Source organism: Pagrus major, chromosome 12 (assembly GCF_040436345.1).
Source record: "Pagrus major chromosome 12, Pma_NU_1.0".
Classification (NCBI taxonomy): Eukaryota; Metazoa; Chordata; class Actinopteri; order Spariformes; family Sparidae; genus Pagrus; species Pagrus major.
Window position 1 is genome coordinate 13768203 of NC_133226.1, and position 20851 is coordinate 13789053.

The 20851-nt window shown below is 42.5% G+C and overlaps 1 protein-coding gene across 2 annotated transcripts in view; it reads right to left on the reverse strand.

Annotated features, from left to right (window-relative positions):
* Positions 1-1357: 1357 nt before the first annotated feature.
* Positions 1358-20851, reverse strand: part of sh2d3ca (SH2 domain containing 3Ca) — a 56951-nt gene continuing 37457 nt past the window's right edge. The window contains exons 5-16 of one of the 2 annotated variants that reach the window (XM_073478721.1): positions 13710-13838; positions 9539-9688; positions 8387-8664; positions 8205-8282; positions 7157-7284; positions 6696-7068; positions 5054-5183; positions 4736-4851; positions 4096-4267; positions 3838-3949; positions 3547-3753; positions 2025-2283 (exon numbers count right to left, since the gene is read on the reverse strand). In XM_073478721.1, coding sequence (XP_073334822.1) covers positions 2108-2283; positions 3547-3753; positions 3838-3949; positions 4096-4267; positions 4736-4851; positions 5054-5183; positions 6696-7068; positions 7157-7284; positions 8205-8282; positions 8387-8664; positions 9539-9688; positions 13710-13838 — 2049 coding nt within the window. In that variant the 3' untranslated portion in view covers positions 2025-2107. Of the gene's footprint in view, positions 2284-3546; positions 3754-3837; positions 3950-4095; positions 4268-4735; positions 4852-5053; positions 5184-6695; positions 7069-7156; positions 7285-8204; positions 8283-8386; positions 8665-9538; positions 9689-13709; positions 13839-20851 lie in introns of both variants that reach the window. The other variant, XM_073478722.1, reaches the window with a different exon arrangement.

Here is a 20851-nt window from a genome sequence, read left to right on the forward strand (position 1 = left end):
CCTGTTGGACAACATTGGGAACTGGCACATGGCTCTTCACCTCATGAACTGATCTGTACAGCTGACCCCCAAATATGTGACTAGAAAGCTGGATCTCTCATACGCAACTCTCCGATAGAGGGATAATTTCAGAATAATTTGCGTTTGATTGATATCTGATATGACTTTCATTCATATATAGATTATCAATTTGGATGGGGTTAAGGAAGAAGATAGATATTTTAAAAAGAAGGCAATGCTGGGGGCTAAAAGTGGAAAACATTCTGAATGTGTGTCTGTTCCTCAGGGGTCTCAGCCCTTGCTTGAAATGATTGCATAGCTCTGAGAGTTGGCTCCAGCCCTCTCAGGCCAACATGCCGTTAATACAGCAATGATTTAACACTGAACAGCCGACCAAAATGAAATCCCACAGCAATAAAAACATTAGGATCATTTTCGCAGTATTGCCGAAACAGAAATTCAAAACACACAACCGAAAGACATCCTCTGCAGTCGTGCTGTGTCCTTATTTGATTCAGTTTAGGAACTTTTATTTTTTCATTCATTGGTTTTAAAAAAAGATGGAAGATGACAGATTTCTCTGTCTGTTCAGTATCAGCACAGACGGGACAGATCATCGCTGTATCATCTGTATATTTCTCAAGTTTGACACATTTAAAATACATGTTTAAATGAGTCGTTTAAAGGTGCTATATGCAAGAATTGGCCACCTGCTAAATGCATGCTCCAAACAACTCCAAAAATAACTACTGACTGTAGCTGCTGTTAGCCAGTAAGCTCAGTTAACTGTGTAGCTAGCGAGCAATGCTGTTAGCTGATTCTGCCCAGACTGGTAGCTCGGCGGGGAGTGTTGGTGTTGTTGACTATCATCTCTTGAGGTACAAAGTGGCTAGGAGCTAGCTGGTTAGCATGCTGAGTTCAATCGATATCACTGCAATCCAATGCGTCTTTGACATAACGTCAAAACTCTTTGTTGAGAATCTTTTTGAACATTTTAAATGCAAATTCTTACATATTGCACCTTTAAAGCAACATTTTACTTGGTATAACATTTATAGCAGCATGCAACAATATCTGCAAATGTACAGACTGAAGCTACAGTCGTACCACAGCATGTTTATAAATGTTTGTATACTAAGTGAAACATTGCCTTAACTCAATTCAAATATATCCCATTTCCCTCCGTCTCATAGTGCTGTTTTTAGCTAGATTTTGTGCACAAGACACGCAAATATCAAAAATATTAGTCGAACAGCTACAACAGAGGGAGGCCGCTTTGTCCTCTTAATGTTTTAAACAACTCGCAAAGCCCTCGTATTATAAGTTGCTGCATTACTTCTGCAAATGTTTCATTTCTGATACATTTATTAATGCATGCCTGATACATTTTTAATGGGATTCAATGGGACTGCTTGATACATATTTAATGAGGTTTGATGAACATGGTTCCCTAAGAATGAGCACTGACAGATTCTCATGAGTTTGGTGAAGCAACATCCATGATGTTTAGATCTCCTCTGATCAAAACAAACCAATTAGAAAAAAAGACATGAAACATTAATGACATACAGAAATGAAGGAATGTAAACACACACACACACTCACTCATACGGACGAAACATCTATATATGAGCTATGTAAGTTATTGTTATCATTTCTGCTACAGTGTGTGACAGCAGTTGAAACAAGAGAGTGTCTGTGTTTTATTGGAGCAAAGCCAAGCTCTGTTTGGCCCTCTGGAGACACCGTACACGTTACTGTTTGTACCAAGCAGAGGAGCTGGTCACCAATCTCTCCCATCTTCTTTTCTGCTCAGCTTGTCTCTTCTCTGATGCCATTTAAATATTTTAGCACTAAGTGAAGTCCACAGGGAGGCACAGAAGTCCACAGCGAGTGCAACACGTCTTATAAGTGAGACCCTCTTCTCTGTTTCCCTGCTGCTCACCGCACATGCTCTGTTAGCTGCCTCTTCATTCACTGTCACCCCTTTCAGTGTTCACGCTGGACTCTTCCACATCATCCGTCGCGATGCAAAACAAGACCGTACCACGATGAGTGGCGAGTGCAGATGGGGGTGTTTTGGCGATGGGGGGTGTCGGGGCGGGTGCTATAGCTCGCTGTGGCGCACAGGAGGCTCTAGCTTGTGCGACAGGGCGGTGAGGACCTTGTCGAACTTCTCGTAACGCTCCGACTGGCTGCCCTCGGAGCCGCGGCTGCCCCACAAGAGACGCATCTGGAACTCCGTCTGGAAGATCTCGTGAATTTCGGCTCGCTCTTGGAGTCCTGGAGAGGAAAGGGGAAGAGAGGATGTTATTCTTTGTAGATGACCTTGCAATCATGATAATCATGGTAAAAAAAGGTTCATAGAAAATTCCATTATTGGATGACAAAATAAAAACAAGACTGTGGACAAACTAAAACTGAACTACAAATAATTTTGTCAAGAAAATAAGGAACAAAATAAAGTTAATACATAAAAAAGTCAATAAACTTAACTAACTTCAATAAATTACATAAGAAGAGTCTTTAGTTTCTGTTCCTCTACTTATAATAAATGAAACAATACATTTGGTCAGAAAATCACCTTATCAACATTGTGATAAACAAAAATAAAAACCTACCAAATTAACTAAGTACCAACTGAAAGAACACTTGAAAATGATACTAAAAATTAAATATGGCCTAAAAAACAAAATAGTGGTGAAAATCCAAAACAATTATCATTCTGTGTGACAAAAATGATTTGAACTCAAAAGGTCCACTAACTAGTCTTTACTGAGCCTTTAACCACATCTCTCTTCATCAGTGCTATATGTGACCAATATTTCCCTCCCTAGCCCGACCCTTGGTGAACTAAAGATAGCTTCTGAACGCAGACATCTTAAGCCGAAAACAATTTAAACAACGGTATGACGTAAGCCTCTCGACTTTGGCTCGTGGCGTTGTTGATGAAGGGGTCAGACTGAGGTCAAGCTGATCGATGGTGAGATATAACAGAAAACAGAGACGTGAGCGGATAGCTATTGACACATGGTTCAATAAAGCAGTAATGGCCTCAAACTGAGAACCATTGGGGAGGTATTAGGGATCAATGCAGTTAACATACTGTAGTAGCCACACACACACACACACACACAAATCAGTGATGTCCCGATCGCCCTGATCGTCGTTATTAACAGTTATACATTAGCAGCATGAGATGTAACACAAAACCAGCTGGACAACAACAACAAATGAGTCTGTGTTGAGATAATTTCTAAGCAAGGTTGACTGTGTTAATGAGTTTAAACAACACAGCCTCGGGGTTAAAAGGGTGGAAATCTATTGTTCACAAGATAAAAATATCTTTTCATTTAAAAACAAGCATCTACAACCATGCTAACAGTCCTTACATATGCAGTGGTGAACAGCCCAAACACCTGACTGACCAGCAGACCAACAAACTATTAGATACTAGACGTTGCCATACATAGACTCTGTAGTATGGCTAAAAACAACACAGATGTCAACTCATGTCACGCCTCCAAAGACTGTCCTTGGCCTTACCCTGCAGTTTGGTCTCAGTGTTGGTTCTATAGATCCCCCCGTGATGAGCGATGGTGCGAGCTGCCTCTAGGTGGTACATGACCACATCTACTCCCACCTCGGCACTCTCCCAGGGCTCCAGCGCGTCCCCAACAGCCATGCCCCGCTCCAACAAGGACAGGACGGGAATGATGTGGGGGAAGGAGGTGTTGGACAGGGCGCTAGACTCTGTAAGCAGAGGAGAGTTGAATAAATAAGCAATCGCACAAATCTGTAAGAAACACATAACAACAATGTAAACTAGGGTCTCACCTTTGCCGTCGTTCATGTTCTTCATGAACGGCTTGAGTTTCTTCTCATACAGAATAGCGCCCTCTGTGTGTCTCTGGCGTAATGTCACCCACGTCTGCTCCAAGCGGGAAATCTGAAGTAATGAGTGAAAACAACATACATTTAAACAATAGAGAAAAGAAAAGATTCTTTGATTTTCGTCCAAACCCCTTTCCATCGGTTCAATTCCGGTTCATGCACCTAATTTGGTGGAAAACAGGGTATGTGAGTCTCCTTTACCTGTGGCAGCTCCAGGGCTCTCATCACAGCAGCAAAGCCAAACATGTTGCCCATGGTGCTTTTCAACTCTGCTGCCAATTGGATGGTCTTGTGGAGCAGGGCCGCCCTCTCCTCTGTGCTTCCTGTGCAGCCTAACAAGTCCACTGCCATCATGATCGACATGGTGTAGAACCTGAGAAAAGAAGAAAGATACTGTTCAATAACACTGAATCAATGAAGTTTAATTATCGCTGCTGATAGAGAAGAAGAGCCGAAGCCTATTTTTAAATTCACATTGTGGCAGGTTGTACTGTGTGATGCAATCGGACGGAGCCTTCAGATGTTGATGAAACATAAATTATTTCAAGTCCTCAAGCAAAGTTAAGGAAGAGGAAGTCACGCAAAGCTGTAAACCCCAGTTGGATGCCTCGCATTTAGTTTTTATCGTTTGCTTTCATTAACATGCTGTTACACTGAGAAATATTTACGCTGTTGCATAATGAAAGAAGAGGGAAAGAAGAGGTGAAACAGGGGATGAGAATGCAGAAAAGGGATGAGAGATTCAGAGGGTGACGATAAGAACAGAAGAGAGAAGAGAGCAGAAGATAATCAATATGTGAATTAATGAAGTGAACGATGTATTAAAGAAGACAGTTTGTACCTCTCCAGCAGGTCAAGCCTTAGCTGGTGTCCATGTGGTAGTGTCAGTAACTCCAACCCTGAGGACACTCCCATCATCCTTTGTGTCTCCGAGGTTACGCCTAATATTCTGGCCACCTGTCCAAGAGTTAAAAAATAATTAGTTGCATGTGCATTGTGTGTGCAGGTATTTGTTAGTTTGTGATGTTTGTGTGCTTAATGTCATGTGTCTGACTGATGTTCACATTTGTGCATTTACTTTACTTGATTGTGCATGTGTGCGTGTGTGTGTGTGTGTGTGTGTGTGTGTGTGTGTGTGCGTGCGTGTGTGTGTTTGTACCGTGCAATCCACCATGGTGATGTGTTTAGCCGCGGTCCTTGCATCCACCTCAGCCAGCAGCTCTTTGACTCTCTTCAGCACCGACATCTCCAGAGGCTTATTCTCAGCTGGCATAAGGCAAGACTCGTACCTGTGCAGGAGCGATTACAACGTATTAGAAAATACTGAAGCGGGACATGAGCACTGGCAAGCACTGCAAGAAAGAGTGTTGTAAAGATAAATAAGCTACAACAGAATGTTTCAGACTCTTTGGCTGCAAAGTTTATGACTGTAAGCTCGTGTAGTAATAGTGGTCGACTGATCTTTAACACTGTTGTTGAAATTTGGGATGAATAAAAAAATCTCATAACAATATATACAGTTGTTTTTTTAACATATACACCGAATATTTTTTGATGAGGATACCTTAAATTTTATTGTTAAGGAATCTTATATTTTTATTTCATTTTAAATCTTTATTTTCAACTCAGTTTGGTTTTAATTAGTTTAAATTAGTTTCCAGAGTATATTTTCACAACTAGTTTCGGCTTTTAGTTTACTATAATAACCTGTGACGTCATTTCTGTCGTGCAATTTCTTGTTAGTTATCGGCCTACATACTATGCTGACACCAGTAAATCTGTGAAAGGCTAAATTGTGATTATATGTTCAGTCAGATGTTGAATTAGTCCCCCAGCTTGTTAAGCAGTGCCTTTATTGAATCACTTGGTTTCTATTAGTTTGTGCCTTTGTCATCTGAGCCTATATGAACTGATATGACACATTATAAAGCTAAGAGCTGAGCAGTTTCTAGCAAGGCAACTAATATATCAGCAGCAAAGCTATTAACAGCCTCTGTCATATATCTGTAAGACCACTGGACATGTCGACAAAGCTGTACATCAGCAAACCACACCAGAAGCACACTATTTATGTTCTACCCTACATGACACTTAACACTGGGTCTAACCATCACGTCCTAATCATGCTGCTTTCCCTTCAACCAGCCAGTCACCGACTCACTCTGGTGCCTCCAACATAAGCGGCTTTTACTGCCTTAACTGTCAATTTCCCCAGTAGTGTTAACACAGACAGTAATCCCCCTGCGCCTAAATTTCACAGGGGATGCTGACATGACCAAAGCTGCTGCCTGCTCCGTTGCTGCTGCCAACTCAGTGTACCTGACCCTTTTCCTTTTACGAGCCTCATCGGCTGTGTCCTCCTGTGGCACCCTAAGCGCAATAAAATACAGTTTGTGCTGTGTCTCTGACCACAGTACAGAGTCTGCCCTCAGGCTGTTTCCCACAGGATTATGAGCTGTTTACTCAAGTCTGTTTTACAGTCTCAGTTCACTCATAGCTCCACTGCAGTGCTGAACCCCCTTGCCCATTATGACAAAATGTCAGCAGGTGTAGTGACCTTTGAACACGCTGACTTTACATCCTGAGAGATTATGCTTTAGTTGTGTACTGTTTCCAGACTTTTTCTAGGTATATGATTTCAATATTAAGAATAAGTTATCCTTAAAAAAGGTAAACAGTTTCTCCAAAAGCTCTCTGTTGTGTGAGTCCCTTCCATAAGGTACTTCAAAATGTCCTAAGCACTTTGGAAACACAAAGTCCAAGTCTGGAAGCCTAATCCTGTGTGCTTGTGTGTCTTGTACCTGGATGGTCTGAACGAGGACGCTGTCTCCACCTGTGGGGCGCTGAACATCCCCTCTCCGTCTTCCCTCGCTCCCTCCTGCCTCCCTTCTTCCACCCGCAACCGTTCCACATAGCCCTTGGCTGGGGGTTTAGGAGGCCCGGCGGGGCAAGGTCTGAGGTCACAGTAGCTCCCTGCTGTTTCTGACGAGTGCGATTGGTAGCTGGGGTGATGGGCGGGCGAGGAGTGTGCCGAATGGGAGGTATGTGCGGGATGCTCTGGAGGGTTGGTACCGGCTGACGGGCTGAGCTGAGGGTCGCTGGAACGACGCATCACGGGGGAGGGCGGGACGACGGCCAGCATGCGGCCGCCAGAGTGGGCTCTCTGCCTGGTGACTGAAGACAGAAAGAAGAGTGTCAAAATGTCTTATGAAGGCTGTGTTTGTGAATGTGAGGAGCAGAATATTTTATTCATGTGTCTTACTGGCACTGTATGCAGGAGAAAGTGGGGTTTCCCCAACTGGGGACAAGGGGCAGCGATACTCCTGGATCTGGTCCATGCTCATCGCACAGTTCCGCATTGCGTCTTTATGGTGGTGGATTGTCGACGGGCTGCAAAGACAACATTTTAAGGATGTTAACAATCTTTGGGTGTTGATATGAAAGCTGTCGGTACTGAAGGGAACCTTATGAAGCGGTGCAGTTCAGCATGTCACAGGAGAGGTGTTGTTACGAATGCAAAAACGATGCTAGGGAAACATTTTAGTTGGAGCAACCTTGAGGGCAGTTCTTCTACGTCATGAACACACATGTGCTTGTGTTATTTATGAATTGAAACCATGTTTTGGATTTTAAAGCAGGGGCAGACAATGTCGTTCAACGTGGCCTCTTGGGAAAAGATTAAAGGTGCAATATGTAAGAATTGGCCACCTATTAAAATTATACAAGTATATAGGGGGCAGCATATCACCAGAGTCACCGCTTACTGCTGCTGGCTGAAGCTGCCGTTCACTACTGAACTCAGTTAGCCATGAAGCTAGCGGTCCAGACAACACAACGTCAAAACTGTTATTTCTTTACATTCTGGTGATAGTTTTAGTTCATTTTTAAAAATATTTTCAACTGAAATTCTGACATATTGCACCTTCAACTGGAAAAATGCATAAACACAATTTTTTTGTGCATTATACTGCTCAAATATATCATTTTCACACATCTTCCACTGTGTCCTTGGCATTGAATGCTTGCTCAAACTCCCTGAGAGGCTCCCATTTATTTCCACTGTAAACAACATCATTTGTCTGCTCCTCCTTTGTAGATTCAAGTTTCAAACAGCCTTTGTTCTGCTTGAAACTTGAGGGATCCAGTGCACGAGTGAGTCATTTTGCAACTTCACGCTGAGGACACGTTGCTACGGGAGGTGCTATTGGTGTGTGTGAAGTGAGGGGACTGCAGGAACGTGGGAGGTAAGCGTAGTAGTTTAGTGCTCAAACACAACACAAGTGTCACACACTAACACACACACGCACAACCTGCTGTTGGGCACAGGTTCCGGCTCTGGCTCTGGTGTTGCCACTGGCGTCCTAACTGGACTGGGACTGTCTGAGTCACTGATTATGTATGTGACATAAAACAAGAATGAAACAATATGAGGATGACTGCAAAAAGAGTTATTATTGGCTCTTCAGTTCCGCTCCTCTTCCTCCCGGCTCACCTGTGAGGTATCATCTTCTCCGTCGTCAGCCCATCTGTCATGGTGACGCTCCTCCTCTTGATGTACGCTCCCCTCTGACTGGACGGCGAGTAGGCGGAGCCTTGCTTGCTGTTGGCCAGAGCGAAGGTGGCCTCCAGGTAGCGCAGAGGGAGCGTCCTGCTGACTGGACAGTAGATGTGGACACCGCTGGACTGGGAGACCGGCTTCCGCTGGCCCACGTAGAACCGCACAAGCTCCTGGACCGAGTCGAAACTGTCGGACTCCAACATATACTGCACCTGGGGATGAAGAAAACAAGAGACTTAAGGTAAAACATCTGTTTGTTTTGTTTTTTTGCAGAATGCACCATGAATATAATGAAAGGAGCGCAGTTGCAGGATTTTTTCTTCTTCATCTGAGTTCTCCCTTGTGCCAAAATCAATCACATATCACTCCAGAGAGGGAGCACAAAAGCGGGATGAGTGGGGAACACAAAATGCTTTTGTTCCACTTTAATTCTATAATTTCTATGGTGCTTAAAACCAGTTTACCAGCGCACAATAACCAAATAAGTGCTCTGTGCAAAACTAAAATTGAACAGAAATCAGCAAAAAAAAAAAAGGGAGAATTAAGGTTTGGAGGCGGACAGAGAGACAACAGAGGCACAGCTGGTCAACAAGGCACACCTGCACCAAATTAGCCTGCCAATGTAACCATTGCCATCATGAGCAACCAGATAAAACAGGCCTCTTCAAATGGAGGACGGATCTTGACTTGCCAAACACAGGTGTAAATAATTAAGTTAGAAACGACAAAAAAGCAGTTATAGAGACAAGAGGGGAGTACAGAAGATTGGGAATTGAAACTGTGGACATTTGTATCACAGCTTTGGTCTCTTCAGAATCATTACATAAAGCTGACTCATTGGCAGAGTGCTGGCTGAGAAAACTAAATGACTAGCCAATGTTTTTGGTTACACCTGTGCACTTCCTGCTCCCACCCAGAGAAGGACTGAGAGAGGATAGACAACACCAACAGAAGATCCATCTCCACTGTCTTTTCGGCCCACAGAGCATAAAATAAATGCAAAGCACCAAATTTAGGTCAAAGGCCTCAAAAAACAGTTGGCAAGAATCGCTGAAACAGACAGCCAGTCAAAGCATCGTCACGTACCTTGGTCTCGTTGGACTTGACCAGGACTTTGCTGATCTTAAAGTGCAGCACTTCATTATCCCATCGGCAGGTCAGCACGAAGTCGCCCACGCTGGTCAGAGAGTCACGCACGAGGAAATCTCCATTACGTAAAACCAGAGTCTCTGACACCTAGACAGAGAAAAAAAAGAGGAGAAAATGGTTTTAAATTAGTAAAACGAGACAAAAGGCTGCAATCCTAAAGAGCTGAAGGCCAACTCGGCTCAATGAGTTCCAGCATGAGTGTGAATATTTTCTGTCTGACACTTTGACTGTTGAATAATTGAATTTAGAGAATCGTGATTATTTATAACAATGCCTCAGGACACTTCTGAACAAACACAACTATCTCTCTGGCTGCCAGACTGTTTGCATTGGTAAAGATGGATAAAATGCCAGCGACAATGGCCCAAATGACTGTCTGAGGACACATTTTATCCAGTTCAGTGCTAATGTAAAAATGAGAATTATTGTGAATTTACTGACAAAACAAGCAAATCAAGAAAAGCAATCTCCACATTCATGGTCAATGGAACAGCTTCAGGCTGCACATCTTGTTGATGCCAAACACTGCAGATGTTGGTGAAGATTCTCAGTCATCCCTGACAAAGTCGACCACATGTGACCTTAACGACTCTGTAATGGTTCACGCCCCCACAGGGTTTAAAGCCTGCAACTCCCCTCCAGTTAGTTAGAAGTGAAGAGGCCTCTTGGATGATGGGTGAAACATCTTCAAGAAACGGAAACAAGTCCATTCGTCTATGATACAGCACTTAGAAACACACTGCAGATGTTTCTCTGGTTTCTGTGAGAAGAGATCGCAAATTTAGATCTAGTTGCCATGTAGCCAAACCTCCAGTTTGATCACCTCAAACTTATACATCAACATATTTCTGTATGTGGTGTAGTTGAATATTATTTCTAGCCGACATGATTCAGTCAACATTTTATTAAAATAAATGTGTAAAACAAGTATTACACAATTAATTAGTTTGTGTTTTTTAGTCAGTAATTGGATAAACCACAACATCAAGTCTGTTTTGCAATTAATTGTGGGTAATTAAATCAGTAAAGTCTGCTTAAATCCAAGCAGACTCTCTAGAAGCCTGCAGAAAGTCCGCTTGAGGTCCTTTGTGGACTACAGACTTCCCAGTAAGTCTGCAAGAGCAGTGAGGTCAGGATATTTGGATTCTGCCTCAAGGTACACTGTTAATTTCAAAAGTAGAATTTACATTTAAAAAGCCTGGAAACCGATTACCTCAGAATTACCAAGTAACCTATTACATTTAAGTTGTATGAGCAACAAACAGATTTTTACAGTGTTTGACGCTTTAACTTGCAACTCAACATGGGAAATAAGGCAGTGATCATGCAGTGCAGCACAAGTTAAATAATGATCCACACCAGCAGGGGGCAGTATATGCACAGATCAAAAGCTGAAATCAAGTGCAGGGTCCTTGTTTCACTCCAAATTTCTCAACATTTTGAGTTTTGTTAGCTTTTTTCTCTGATGTCTCGCTGCATTTAAGAATCTATCATGTTTTACGCTGACAGTTTGGAACAAGATAACAGGAGCAAAAGGAAAAAGCCACAGATGACTCAAAGTCTTCACTTTAAATGAAGGAAGAACAGAGCAGAAGGGGGTGGCAGGGAGGACGGAAGGACAGGCTTTAAGGAAGCTGATTTACCTGCTGAAATGTAGTCACTAAGTATTGTTTTGATAACCAGGGGGCTGAGGGTTTCCCCGAGTCTACACAGGGGCAAATCCATGAATTCATGAATATTTTATGTAAATGAAAAGAGGAAAGACTCACAGATGGCTGATTTGAATCTGTGTCTGTGTTTATGTGTGAGACAGAGAACAGAGGTTGATCAAGAGACACAGGATGTGTTTATGAACCAGGACCCTCCACATGTGCATGCAGCGTGTGTGTGTGTGTGCTGTGGTGTGTCTCTTTGTATCTGTGTCTCAGTCACCAGCTGTGAAATGCAATTGCGTACATCAGCAACATGCGCAGCTGTCTGTTTGGCAGAGTTTCTCCCCTCCTCCTGAACGCTAAAGCAATTTTCGACTGAGCTGTGACAGATGATGGGATTCAGTAATCAGTGTCATTCTGTGTGTAAGGCATTTAAACTGTGCTTTCAAAGCCAAGAGACTTTGGCCAAGTAATCGCTCAACTAATACTATTGGTTGACAACCACATCAACCCACACAGAAATACTATTATGTTTGTGCTTTTGTCCCGTCTCACTCTGGCTTTTTAAAAACATATCATGTAATGAGGGGATAAAAATACAAACCACAGCAGCAATACATCGCTTTCAGAATTTATTTATGTATTCGTTTGTTTCACTGCCAAAGGGACTGAGAGACTGCAACATGACGTTTGAGCTTTTTATGTTATCTAAGTGGGTTTTTGGATGATTTAAGGATTGAAAGCGGATCATAAAATAAGTTTGGGTTATTTTTAAGTATGAAAGTTTGCATGTTTCAGATGGTTCCCTGTCCTAACACACCAAATGAATGGGTTGATGACGAGCTGATCATTTGTATCAGGTGTGTTGCAGGGCAAACACATGCTGCACGATTATGGTGATTATTTTTATTTTGACTCAGTCACAGCTAGCCAGAGCCCAGCGTGATGTTTTTACATTGATTGTTCTTGCCAAAACCTCAAAGATTTTAAAATATATTGACATAAAACCGAGGGGGGGGGGGCCGGGCTCTGTGCTCTTTTTCCGTTTTTTTGGCTGCTCTGAAGTCTATGCTCCTTGCTGAAGCACTGACCAAGTATCTGTGACACGCACCCCGTCATCACTCCTGAGCTTTTAATCAGGCCGTGCACAGTGACACACACAAAACACACACTCCTCCCTGTCCGATAAACAACTCTGTTTGACTGCATATGAAAAAATAAACTGATATTTAACTGAGGAGGAGGAGGAGCGCTGCTGCTGCATCCCTCTGTGTGTGTGAGATTCTCAGTCCGTGGATCAGGTGGGACGAGTCATAAAAGTATCATCCTGATCAATAATGGGTGGGATGAGAGGGGAGAAATACGTCCTTAATGAGGAAAATATTAATGACATTTCCTGCATCGATCCTCCAGCAGCAGAAACGATATGTGTATCTCTACATTAACATGAGAATCTGCACACAAGGATATAAACAGCTGATATGAGTCATTATTTATTTAATGAATCATTTTATAACTACAGCTATTAGTTTTGTTGATTAAATGTGCCACGATATTTGTTACAGGACATTACTGCGTGCATGGAAATGTTTAAAATAACTGAAAGCAGCCTCTCAAATCATAAAATCAGAGCGTGTGCACGGTGTGAACCCCGCCTGTGTGGGAACATCTCACTGTCTGAATAATGCGCTTTTTAAATAGCACGAAACAGATTGTGCCTTTGACTTTAGACCAGCTTTTTGTTGGTCTGTGGCGCTGTCGCTCTCTGCTGCCTCAAGAGAGCAATCTGCCAAACCTGACCACACCTCACTTTAAGACCAACATGCCCAGGGGCGCACAGGTCTATTTGTGATATTCAGGTTTAGACTTGAGCGAGGGCTTCAAATGTTGCATTACAGTCGGGCTTACTGTCAGGTCGGGCATCTACGTCATGAGCAGTTCATGGCCACGGTCTTAATTTTCAAGCCTGTGCAGACCACTAACATCTTCCAGTGTCTTGTTTTGTCATATCACAGTGATATGAAACAAAGAAAAGTAACAAATCTTAAAATTTGAAAACCAGAGAGTGATTGTTTTTGCTTAAAGATTACAGAAACAATTAATTGATCATAGAAATAAACTGAAAATGCTGAATATTAGAGTCCGATAATCAGTCAACTCAGAATATACATACATGTTAATATACGTATGTATACTTTACTTTCATTTGTATATTTAATACTTAAGTACATTTATTACCAGAAAATTCCTTTTGACACTTAAGTACATTTTATATTAGATACTTGAAGAGTTTTGACTCAAGTACTATTCGTATGGGTGTGTATGCCAGGGTATATGCTGGGACATACTGTTCACAGGCAGTGTGTTACCACCCATCTGTTCCCAACATCCAGTCAGGACTCACTGTATGTTCATGTACACAGATTCTACAGTGTACCTTCACAGTGTGTGTTTACCTCTCTGGGTATGTGTCCATGGTACCAGCCATGGCTCCTGATGTCAGCAGCGCTCAGTTTCAGCTCCTCCTCCAGCTCCTTCCGCAGTTTCTCGGGAGGAGACTCCAGCAGGTACTTCTCTTTGGAGAACTGCACGGAACAAACAGGAGAGGAAAAACAAAACGTGAGTGGGAGTGAGTTTACACAAGGGACTCATCACACGTAGCAGTTCATTTGCACGGAAATGGAACATAGATTAGACGCACGTCTATATATATAACCATTATTCATCCAGTTCAATCCCATTGGGATTAGGAACTCATTTTAAAGAGAGATTTGAGTGCATAAATACATTTATGACTACATAAAAGTCCAGTTTAGGGAATGAAATAAAATCATGGAGTATAATATTGTAATATTGGTGTATGGTTCCGAGCTACAGCAACATACACACAGATATGCACGAAAACACACACCTGTGTTACAGAAGGCAACACTGCAGGGAAGCAACAGTGTGTGCTGCCTTCCACACGGGCATGCACACACTCACTCGGGCACAAACACTCCAAACACAAGAAACAATCCAATCGACCCTGACCTGATTACTAAGAGGCTGAAATCATCATGTGTAAGCACTTATTGTTCTCATGTACTGCGGAGACCTAGCTTTACCATTTGAGTGTGGTCACTGAGGATGGAGGATGGGTTGCAATAATGCCAAACACACACTGGCACACACACTGGCACACACACTCATTCACAAAATCCACACACAGACACGACGGATCCTATTTCAGATTTCAAAGCTTCATACTTCTTTGCAGGAGGGAGGGCACATGGGTGAAATCTGGGTTGTAAAACATGAAAATAAATTCGGCTGAATATTTTCACGGGTATTTAAAATGCGCCCTCCAGCTGTGTGTGTGTCGGAGATAATGATAAGGAGCACGTGTCGAGCTTCTTCGGTGATACTGAGACCTGGATTGGTTGAATCCACCACCGAACTCTGAGGGGAAAACTCAAGAATGTTTGATTTATCCACATTATCATGAACTCAGCAACTATCTGTGTAGGTGGGGAAAGAGAATAGGAAAATCCCACACTGGGACCTCGCCATACCGTGAAGACACCGTTAACAACCCATGATTGCGGAAAGATTGAGTTCAGCTAGACGATCTCAGACGAGGCAAACAGAGGACACACACTAACACGAACTCTTACACAAACAACCACACAACGCAAGAAATCCACACAGGAATAAACAGCGGGAGGAAATCATCTCGGCTCTGCCAATATGAAGAGAAATGAGACTGGAGACCAAAATAAACAGTAAACAGCCTTGTCGCTAAGGCTGCCCTGTCGTTCCTCCTAATATTTTCTTTCAATCTCTTTCTCTCTCTGGCCCAGTGTTGTTCTCCTACTTTCTCTCAGTCACACTCTTTTCCCTCTTGCCCACAGTTCCTCTCATCATCCCCCACAATCATGAAGTTTCAGTAAGTTGTTCGACTTTTGCTGAATGAGAGAGACCGAGAGAGGAAAGCAGAGGCAGTAAAAGAGAGTGAGGATGGGAACAGTGATGATCTGTGTGTGTGCGGAGTGTGTTTGCACCTACCCGCACGAGTGTGTATGATACGAGGAGGCTACAAGAGCCAAACAATCGATCTTATCATCTCCAGGTCACTGCGAGACAAAATTATTAACTTCCTCCTCTCTCCCCCTTCTCCTCTCCAATCCTCGGGGGAAGATGGAGGAATATCGCCACGGAGGCTCACTCTCCCAGATTAGATTTGAGGTGTGTGAGTGTGTATTAGTGTGCGTGTGTGTGTGTGTTTGAAGAGGCCAATAAAAGAGCAGAGGGGTCAAGTGTGCAGTTATTGCTTTTCCTTGTCTCCGTGGAAACTCAGGAGAGGCCTGCCACTGAACTGATGCTCAACAATGAACTTGGTGTGTATATATGTGTGTGTGTGTGTGTGTGTGTGTGTGTGTGTGTGTGTGTGTGTGTGTGTGTGTGTGTGTGTGTGTGTGTGTGTGAATATATGAAGGGGTTATGGGGCAAATTGAAATGTCAGCAGGGCTCTATTTATGATACGGTTCATGGAGTAGGCTGACATCAGAGGGGCCGCATTGAAAGAGGGAGGAAAAATGGACAGACAACGAAAAAGCGATTTGACGAGGACTGACACGAAAAACATCATCTGTATTGTATTCTAATGTATGAGGGGGAAATAGAAAACACCCCCCCACACACACACACACACACTGGTAGGCATCAATCTATATCTATCCCATGTTTATATTGCAGAGACATCCCTCTTTGGGGCTATTTGTACATATCGTATGCCTGTTGCGCTGGGAAATGTATTCCTCTCTTCACTTCAACTCAACTACAGAGTGTGTGATGGTGTGTGTGTGCTGTGATGGCAGACACACACTCTCCTCTTAAAGAGAGAAAGAGGTGCGAGGACAAGAGAGATGAAGCAGAGATGCAGCCAGAGCCCAGAAAAGGTGAGAATAAAGAAATTCTATTCGGGAGAAATGTGTTGATTGATGATAAATGAGGAATAAGCACAACGGAAGACATTTACAAAATCAATACATCTACAATTGAATAACTATGATCACTAGGTGTTCACCTCCCTTAAAGGCCCAATAAGCTAAGTCCTTGGTTACCATAGCAACATATTATTATGTTTGTTTGCCCGTTGGTGTGCGCAGAAGAGTAACGTCTCCCTTCTTTAATCAGTATTACTGCTTTTACTACTCTTAATACATCTGCTAGTACAACTATTTCTGCTATTATTACTGCAACTTTAACAAGTACCTTTACTACTACTACTATTTGCTATATACATCAGTAAATGAAGTGGCAAAGAACTGAAAAACTGAAATACGAATGCAAATCCAGGCTCAGTTTTTTACTATGTTGTATAGCGTACAAGCAAACATGATCACATTTCCTTTGAAAGGTACGTGATATATCGAGAGTATAAACATGAGAGAGGATTCATCAGCACAACAGCCAGATCAAATTTATGAACCAAGACACAGGTAGACGGGAGCAGACAGGCAGCAGAAAACAGTCTGAGACAGACAGAAAACACAAGCAGCATACATAAAGACAAAACATCAGACATTCAGGGAGGCGCGGAGGCAGACAGACAGACAACAGTAAGTCATTAATGTAGACAGAGAGGCAGACACAATGGCAGGAAGACAGGTAGCCCATTAGCAGATGAGAGAGTTTAGGCAATTTAGCAGCTGATGCAGGACTTTGCTTCCCTGGGGAGACGAAGAGAGGAAAAGTGATTGGTGTGTGTGTGTGTGTGTGTGTGTGTGTGTGTGTGTGTGTGTGTGTGTGTGTGTGTGTGTGTGTGCGTGTGTGAGTGTGTGTGTGTGCGTGCACATGCAGGACGTGCATTCATCCGTGCAGGCGTGTGCATATGTGTGTATGTTCTACATGGGTGGCACAATTAATGGATGGGGCTCTATTTTTGGGTCGGAGTTGGAGAGAAAGTAACACCAGGTTACCAAAGATAAAGCATCGTTCATATAAAGCCAGGCTTAGATATATTCATTATAATCTGGGTGTAACATATAGTTTGTATGGGAGGAGGTGAGTCAGGGAATGTGCAACAGAGGTTAGGGGTGTGCATGTGTGAATCTGAGTTATAGATAACAGCACAGTGTGATCCATCACCTAATTTACACCAACAAGCACTTGAGCCTCTTTTCCTCACAGCGGGCCAATTAGACGAATTCGACTGATGACATCACCACACCCTCACCCGAGTGAAAATTGACACCGCTATCACTCAACATCAGCGGGAGAAAAAACGGACCACCTAAAAGGAAAATAAATGAAAGGGATGATAATGGGGGAAATTCTAAATGTATGCACATATTTATACATATATTAGCCACACGCACGCCTTTTTTAGCACATCCTGTGAGTGCGTGTGTGTGTTTGCGGTTCTTGGTCTTGTTCTGTTGTCTGTCTGAAGCTGAATTGATTATTTTATGTGTTTATTACTTTGTCCAGTTTGCATATTCGCTGTGTTACTTCTTTTCCATGGAAGTGCGAGGGTTTGCAGTTCTAAAATACGCTTAAAGGTGCACTATACTACTTTTTTTTATGCCTAAACAAACTCTCTTTGTTTTCATGACTGAATAAACTGAATAAACAAACTGACCTTAAGGACAACACAGTTTCATACTGTTTAACTTTATTTATATTTGGCGGACCCTGCCACCTTTCTAGCTTTAAACAGTGCTCTGGGGACCTTATTTTTCTCTGAGAACAGCTTGTTTATTCAGTTATAGAAAAGATAAATATTTCTGAGTTTGTATTATTCCCTCATTAATATTGTAAATATTCAAATTATATGTTTGAATTTCTTCCTCAAAACTACATAGTGCCCCTTCAAATAACATTTTCTTACTCAAACCAGTAAGAAGTTCGGTTTGGATCAAATTTAGAACCACGGGTATTCACACTTAACCCAATGGGGTGGAGAGTTAACTCTGGCACATATCAGCATGTCGTTGTTTGTGGTCGAACTACTTTGTTTGCTAGTTCTTCCATAAGGAGCACAAAGCCAAGTATCTTGAGCCGAGAGCGAGAGCGAGCAAGGCATGAATGAGAAATGAAATGGAAGATAATTGCAGGCAAGTATAAAAACCTGCTGGGAGGAAAATTAAGGCTCTGGCGTTTACCAGCATGGATGCAAAACATATCCCGACAACAACAACAACAACAACAACAATAACAAAAGCACCAACAAAGAAGAGGAATGCATCCTAAACAGGCTGCAGCACTTTAGATCTGAGCTCATGTCAGAATGCATCTTCTCTCTTTTTCAGCTCGTGGGCTAGCCTCTAACCCCGTTGTCATGGTAACGCCCCGAGTGGTGGTGGCAGCGGCAGTGGGGGGAGGAACGGGGCTGGGTTTGGGGGGCCACACACACACACACACACACACACACACACACACACACACATTGAGGTCAGGGGTCCAGTTCTTGAAGAACCTTTCTATCCTTTGATCTGCTTTCTCTTTCTCCTCCTCTCAGCTCTACGTCTCCTCGCTTCTGGGGAGTTACAGACCAGGATTACTGCATAAAGACCCCCGTATCCTCCTATCTCCTGTAACACACACTTCCACACACACATGCACACACACAGAGGCACATTATAGGGTTTTATGTGTACATACGTGGCCAATATCACCCCTCTCCAGACTGTCATAATCCCTCAGTGCCCTCCAGCCTGATTTCTACTGTTATATTCACACTGGTTCACACGGGTATAATAGTCTTTACCACACATGTAAAATGATATGAGCATCAGAGGGTGTGCTGGTAACATTAGATGTTTAATATTCACTCTTTATTCTTTCTAACAAAGGTGAAACTTGCATTGAATGAAAGATAATGAAACTTAATTTGCGGTGAAGCAATAAAGAAAGCTAAATGGTGTGTTTTACAACTTTTATTCTTGTTTCTGACAATGGTCAGGACGAAATACAGTATACACTGGTGAGTAGTTTTAAGGTTTGTTGGGAACACAAGTTGGACTTGAAATCTTTCCTTTGTAAATGATAGTAGGGTTAGTTAGACTGGTATATTAAAGAATATTTTTAAAAATACTCGAAAGTAAAATGTGAATGAAATGAGGAACTAGTGTTGAGAGAGAGGAAAAATTGGACATATAATTCTGCTCAGGCCCAAAAAGAATGCACCTACAACTTTTTTAACCAACTTAGGTTCAGCTCAACCTAAGCCCAAGCCCAAAACACATCTGGAGGACGTGAAAACTGAAGGTTTTCTACCTTTTGAGCCAATAGAAATACCACTGCTCTTTTTCTCTGTTTTCTCTGGTCACGTAGCACCAATTTCAGTACAAGTACTTGCAGTTTTCTACTATAATAACAGCCCAGTTTAATGTAAGGGCCATCTTTCCAGTGGTGAAATACCTTTTTGTTAATGATCCCTTTAACAAAAATGGATTTATTTCTCCTGTACTTCACAGACGTGTCCCTCAGATCCTTTAATGTATGCGTTGGCCTGTAAAGGACTCCCACCAACCCTGCTCAGTCGATATCTGATAATGAAGCAGAACCAGCTCAATGCCACTGTAATAACAAGGCAAAAACAATAATTCAATAATGATTCTTACTGAAATATCTCGCTTGCAATATTTTTATACACAACATCATCAAATCCTCAGCCCTTGTAGTATACTAGATAACAGTGTAGTAACAGAGTAGTTTCCTAGCACTAGCACGGTAATCCTCATCACATGACTCTCATCTTGCAGGTGGTCCGTTGAGAGTCTCCAATGATCAGCCCTATTGATACAGTGGATAAATCAGCTGACTCATATGGTATTTATGAGATGCTGTTTCCTGACACCTGTGCTAACTTTGACTCACCATGCTCTTATAAGGTGAAAAATTGTGGTAGTAATTAGGCTGTCTGCCTGTGGAGCAGACTTTATAACACAACACATTGTTTAACATGATGTCATGTGAAAGAAATTCAAGAACATAATAAAATGAAGCCTCACTGATTCATGTACATGGGAATGGAGATAAATTAAATCCAGAAGTGTCCGTAACCTGTTGGGCCCCAAACCAGGACGAGAATCAAAGCTTTTGGCTGCAAGTAAAAACCAAACAGCCTGCAATAAAAAAGCTATTTATATTTTGCAGTGTTTTCACACTTTTTTCGTGCACAAGCGCTTGTCACAAATGGGATTCACCAGGAACAAGATACACAGAGACAAAAATAACAGTGCTGATGTCTCATAAGATCAGACACTATCAGAGAACCAGCTCTCCAGACAGGGACAGAGTGACGACTGGTGGAGAGACACAGAGAGAATATGAGACTGATTACAGTGACCTTCTACTGTCGTTAGGAGTGAGTGTCTCCCACAAACACACACATACACACACAGAGGACGTTCACCCCTCGAGGCAGCTGGATGCCGATATATATCCTTCTATAGAAATGCACACACACACACACACACACACACACACACACACACACACTGTACAGTATATATAGAGCAGTGGTGTGAGCTGTCAGTCAGTGTGGTGTCAGAGAAGAGACCCCCTGGATTGAGTGACAGCTGGTGGACAGGAGATGACATACAGCTAC